This window comes from Lepidochelys olivacea (assembly GCF_965140295.1).
Source record: "Lepidochelys olivacea isolate rLepOli2 genome assembly, chromosome: 5".
Lineage (NCBI taxonomy): Eukaryota > Metazoa > Chordata > Testudines > Cheloniidae > Lepidochelys > Lepidochelys olivacea.
Window position 1 is genome coordinate 65,638,677 of NC_140415.1, and position 6,314 is coordinate 65,644,990.

At 49.8% G+C, this 6,314-nt stretch overlaps 1 protein-coding gene across 1 annotated transcript; it reads left to right on the forward strand.

Moving 5' to 3' along the window:
- Positions 1 to 1,009: 1,009 nt before the first annotated feature.
- LOC311521195 (uncharacterized protein) lies at positions 1,010 to 5,806 on the forward strand. Its single transcript, XM_084629395.1, has 3 exons — positions 1,010 to 2,223; positions 3,566 to 3,682; positions 4,455 to 5,806. The coding sequence occupies exons 1-3, from the start codon at positions 1,498 to 1,500 to the stop codon at positions 4,986 to 4,988; spliced, it is 1,377 nt and encodes a 458-aa protein (XP_084485521.1). The 5' UTR covers positions 1,010 to 1,497; the 3' UTR covers positions 4,989 to 5,806.
- Positions 5,807 to 6,314: the final 508 nt, after the last annotated feature.

Below are 6,314 nucleotides of genomic sequence, written 5' to 3' on the forward strand. Positions count from 1 at the left end.
TCCCTCTGGGAACTGATGGGCAGGATCCCCTGGGAGAATAACATGAGGGGGAAAGGAGTCCAGGAGAGCTGGCTGTATTTTAAAGAATCCTTATTGTGGCTACAGGGACAAACCATCCCGATGTGTAGAAAGAATAGTAAATATGGCAGGCGACCAGCTTGGCTTATCAGTGAAATCCTTGCTGATCTTAAATACAAAAAAGAGGCTTACAAGAAGTGGAAGATTGGACAAATGACCAGGGATGAGTATAAAAATATTGCTCAGGACTTGCAGGAGTGAAATCAGGAAGGCTAAATCACACCTGGAGTTGCAGCTAGCGAGAGATGTTAAGAGTAACAAGAAGGGTTTCTTCAGGTATGCTCGCAACAAGAAGAAAGTCAAGGAAAGTGTGGGCCCCTTACTGAATGAGGGAGGCAACCTAGTGACAGAGGATGTGGAAAAAGCTAATGTACTCAATGCTTTTTTTGCCTCTGTCTTCACAAACAAGGTCAGCTCCCAGACTACTGCACTGGGCAGCACAGTATGGGGAGGAGGTAGCCAGCCCTCTGTGAAGAAAGAAGTGGTTCGGGACTATTTAGAAAAGCTGGACGTGCACAAGTCCATGGGGCCGGATGCATTGCATCCGAGAGTGCTAAAGGAGTTGGCGGCTGTGATTGCAGAGCTATTGGCCATTATCTTTGAAAACTCATGGCGATCAGGGGAAGTCTGGAAAAAGGCTAATGTAGTGCCCATCTTTTAAAAAGGGAAGAAGGAGGATTCTGGGAACTACAGGCCAGTCAGCCTCACCTCAGTCCTCAGAAAAATCATGGAGCAGGTCCTGAAGGAATCAATTCTGAAGCACTTAGAGGAGAGGAAAGTGATCAGGAACAGTCAGCATGGATTTACCAAGGGAAAGTCATGCCTGACTAATCTAATTGCCTTCTATGATGAGATAACTGGTTCTGTGGATGAAGGAAAAGCAGTGGACGTGTTATTCCTTGACTTTAGCAAAGCTTTTGACACGTGAAGGGTTAATGTCTAGCTATTCCACCTGGAAGCAGGCGGGGCACACCCTGACTGTTTCCTAGGAGCAATGCACACATTGCTCTATCCAAGGACAAGGGCTAGATATGAACCCTGAGAACTTGATTGTTTGGACAGCAACTGTGGGAGGTTTTTTTAGCCTGGGCTCAAGGCCTGAGAACCAGGATTGTAGTAGATAGAGGATGGTAACTAAGCATATGAATCAACGTCATACATTCCTTTGTGTAGCAGTGTGTAATGCTTAGGGGGAGAAATATAATAAAAGGAGAAGGTGGAAGGCAGGGGGGGCAGAACAGCCCATCTCCGCTGACCAGCCTGTTTGCTTGCATAAAGCTGTGTTCTGTCTCATCACTGAACCGCAACAACTGGCGCCCAAACGTGGGGCCCTCAGCACTCACCTCGCCCGGCAAGGGTTTCAGACGCGTCACTCATCCACTTCGTGGATCCCGGTGAGTATTTTTCATTGTGGTAAGTATGGGAAGCTCCCTCTCTGCTTTGCAAGTGCAACACCGTAATGAGCTGCAGTATTTGCTGCGTAAGGCTCAGCATGACTGCCCGGCTCGAGAACTCACTCTCCTGCTACAGGAGGTGCGTGCCAAGTGCCCGTGGTATCCTGAAGCTGGAAGCCTTAAGCTAGCGGACTGGGAGCGATTGGGCCAGACATTGCACAAAGAGCCTCGGGCACCCGTGCAGGCTTTACATGCCTGGCACCTCTGCCGCGACGTGGTACAGCGTGTCGCCTCAGACAGACCCTCCCTCGCGAGGCTGGTGCTCTCGCCGCCCCCGTCCGCCCCTGCAGTCATCCCCCCTCCTGGCGATGCGACACAGCGTGTCGCCTTGGAAAGGCCCTCTTCAGCACCAACAGAGGAGCTGCCGATCCTGCCACCACCGTCCGCTCCTGCAGCCATCCCTCCCCCTGCTTCGCCCCCAGTGCCTCTATTACCACCGCCTCCCTGGCCTTCCCCACCGGAGCCGGTGTGTGATCACCCTCCCCCCATGGGGCCCCCCGGAGAGTCATCTGCATCTGCTCAGAAGCTTTCGCTGGTGCAACAAATGGTTCACGCAGCGAAAGCTCGATCAGATCTTACAGCAGAGGAGCTGGCTGATCTGGTCTTCGTTTGCCCGGTGACCTGGCAGAATGATGACCAGGGCAACCCCGTGGGCACCTGGACCACTCTGCCATACTCGGTGGTTAGAGAGGTAAAGAAAGCAATTCGTGAATTTGGCCTGACTAGCACCTTTGTGCGTGGTCTCATTGAAGGGATGGGTGCTGGGTACTCCCTAATCCCTGAGGATTGGAAAACGCTGCTGCGCATGATGTTGTCACCCAGTCAGTATGTTATTTGGCTTAGTGAGTATCGGCAGATGGCAGAACGCCAAGCCCAGGTATATAGAGAGCAAGGTATCATTTATGAGCATTTGGCAGGGGAGGGCCAGTTTGCTACTATTGAGATGCAGTCTCAACTCCCTCAGGCCGTCTTCCTCATTATTTCCACCTGTGCCCAGCATGCTTTCAAGAAGGTCCCGGATTCAGGCAAGCCTACCAAAAGCTTTGTCAGTATCCGTCAGGGTGCCTTAGAGTCCTTTTTGGATTTTACCAACAGATTGCAGGAGGACACTGACTTTCAGCTGCCAGGGGAGGTCTGTGCCATACCTACACAGGTGACGGGACCTCTCCCTGCCGGCTTTGTAGGTCTTGTTCTCCCTCGCTCACATGCTGGGAAACAGGGCTTTTTTGTCATTCCAGGGGTCATTGATGCTGATTACACTGGCATTATTAAGGTTCAGGTGTGGACTCATCTTCCACAGTCGCTCCCGCGTGGACGGTCAATTGCACAATTGATTTTAGTCCCCTATCAGGTGCCAGCTGCCGAGGATCAAACTCGGGGCGGAGGAGGCTTTGGATCTACGTTGTCTCACTCGCCGTCTCACAGCGCGTCTTCTCCACTTGTTGCTCTGACAATGTCAGTCCGCCCCTCAAAACCTCAGTTAACACTTCTCTTAAATGATGTTCCTTTTACAGGGCTGGTGGACACTGGAGCTGATGTTACAGTGATTCGTGATCTGGAGTGGCCGGTTAGTTGGCCTACGGTTCCTTCTAAAGAGTTGTGGGGGATTGGGGGTAGCAAACCCGGGCGCCAAAGTTTGTCTTGGGTCACGGTCTCTAAACCAGGAGGCCGTGCCCTTGCTACAATCCGCCCTTTTGTGCTCCCTGTCCACCTCAATATTTGGGGCCGTGATTTACTTACAAAGTTAGACACCACCCTCGATATTAACATCTGATGGCTCTCCCCACCGAGGTGTAGTCACTTATCAGTTGGGTGACCCCCCTCGTTGGCATTCTCGTTTTACACTGCCTCAGCGTTCTGCACAGCGTTCAGAATTGGCTGCTGTTATTTTGGCCTTTCAACTTTTTACTGATTGTCCCTTTAATTTAATTGTGGATACCCATTATGTTTATCAGGTAATTGATCATTTACCCCTTGCCCTCATTACCCCTCAGGTTGATGCAGACCTCCTTCACCTGTTTTTGTCTTTACAGCATCTTCTTGCCACTCGTCATTTCCCTTACTTTGTTGCTCATATTCGTAGTCATACCCCTCTGCCTGGGCCACTCACTGAGGGCAATGCACGCGCCGATCGCGCGTTGCATGGTCAGGTAAATTCCCTTTTTTCTGACCCCATTGAAAGCCATGCCTTTTTTCATCAGTCTGCCTCTGTTTTGGCCCGGCAGTTTCACATTCCTGTTGATTATGCACGTTCCATTGTTCGTTCCTGCCCCCACTGTGCTGCTGCTGCTCCTACTTTTTCTTATGCCGTTAACCCCCGAGGTACCGCAGCAAATCAGCTGTGGCAAATGGATGTTACTCATGTACCACAATTCCGCCCCTATTCATTTTTACATGTTTCCGTTGATACTTATTCAGGCTTCCTTTGGGCAACCCCACAACGTGGGGAAGCCACTAACAAAGTTATTCACCATTTGCTGGCCTGCTTTTCTGTTATGGGTCGCCCTTGCCAAATTAAAACAGATAATGCCCCAGCCTACTGCTCTGCAGCCCTCTCCACCTTTTGTGCCCGCTGGGACATCCGTCTTAAACACGGAATCCCTTATAATTCCACGGGCCAAGCCATTGTTGAACGTGCCAATCGCACACTCAAAACCTTGCTAGATAAACAATTAAAACAAGGGGAGCTGCGTCTCCGAACCTTAGGAGACATTCAACAACAGATGTATATTCTCTTGTTTACTTTAAATAATTTAACACTGAATGCAGATCAGCAGACCCCTGCGGATCGGCATTTTCACAAATCTGAGGTACTGGAAAGACCGCGTGTCTTTTACCGTCAGCTGCCCGATCCACAGTGGCTGGGCCCAGCACCTCTAATCACTTGGGGTCGGGGATATGCTGCTGTGTCTCTCCCTGCAGGACCGTTGTGGGTTCCAGCCCGGTGCGTGCGACCAGCACTTAAACAACATGGCATGGCACCAGGGGCTGTCGAATCCCATACCAGAGTTTCAGCTGACCTTGGAGGAGACCGCGTTGCCCCCCGAGTCGACAACGGCGGGACGGAAACGGAGGAGGCGTAGCGTCCCAAGCCAGCCCGTGACATGGGGAGCAGTAAAAGCATTGGTCACCACGGCTCAACGAAAACTGGCAGCAGATCAGCAGCCAGAAACTCCTAAGACTTTGTTTGTGGCGATTCTCGCCCAAATCACTGCTAATTCTGTGATGATTGTGTGCCTTTTGTGCCTATTTCCTGTAGGGGTTGGCTCGGAAGCGCCTCCCCCGTTACAAGTCCGAAGGAGAATAAGATACTGCTCTTTGCTTATGCTAATCTTTTCTCCCAGTACTCTAGCATGGCTAATTGGGGCCCGGCCAACTATATTCTGCCTCGCACGGCTATATCCCTTCACACACCGTACCCGGCCGGGGCTCACAATGTCACCTGTGCGCATGTAGTTAACTGCACTAGTACAAAGGTGCCATTGGGCTGTCAAAAACTTCTTAATCCCTTTTAAATTGTTCCCATGCTGTTAATGTTTCATATAATTATGGCCATATCATCCTACCATCAGGATGGGTTTTTACTTGTGGTTCATGCACCTTTAATTATATTCCTGCAAATTTAAGTGATGGCACCCTTTGCTGTCTTAGTAGAATGATACTTATATTGCCTTTTGCTGGTTACAATTGTAGTAAAAGAAGTGTATTCCTTTTAGATGATTATATTGCAGATGTTAAGCTTTTGGTTATTTTGTGTTTGTAATTATTGGGCTTATTTTTTGTTGTTGCTGTGTACAATGTATTCCTTCCTTGTTAAGATTTTGTAAAAATTTTGCCCTGGAAAGCTCCCCAGGTTATGTCCTTGTCTGTCTGGGAGTTAAATAGCATGACAAACAAATTGGCGGCTACCATGAGATGGCCAATTATCAATAAACAAAAAAGGGGAGATGAAGGGTTAATGTCTAGCTATTCCACCTGGAAGCAGGCGGGGCACACCCTGACTGTTTCCTAGGAGCAATGCACACATTGCTCTATCCAAGGACAAGGGCTAGATATGAACCCTGAGAACTTGATTGTTTGGACAGCAACTGTGGGAGGTTTCTTTAGCCTGGGCTCAAGGCCTGAGAACCAGGATTGTAGTAGATAGAGGATGGTAACTAAGCATATGAATCAACGTCATACATTCCTTTGTGTAGCAGTGTGTAATGCTTAGGGGGAGAAATATAATAAAAGGAGAAGGTGGAAGGCAGGGGGGGCAGAACAGCCCATCTCCGCTGACCAGCCTGTTTGCTTGCATAAAGCTGTGTTCTGTCTCATCACTGAACCGCAACAGACACGGTCTCCCACAGTATTCTTGCCAGCAAGTGAAAGTATGGGCTGGATGGATGCACTACAAGGTGGGTAGAGAGCTGGCTAGATTGTCGGGCTCAACGGGCAGTGATCAATGGCATCATGTCTAGTTGGCAGCCGGTATCAAGCGGAGTGCCCCAAGGGGCCGGTTTTGTTCAATATCTTCATTAATGATCTGGAGGATGGTGTGGATTGCACCCTCAGCAAGTCTGCGGATGACACTAAACTGGGAGGAGTGGTAGATACCCTGGAGGGTAGGGATAGGATACAGAGGGACCTAGACAAATTGGAGGATTGGGCCAAAAGAAATCTGATGAGGTTCAACAAGGACAAGTGCAGAGTCCTGCACTTAGGACGGAAGAATCCAATGCACCGCTACAGACTAGGGACCGAATGGCTGGGCAGCAGTTCTGCAGAGAAGGACCTAGGGGA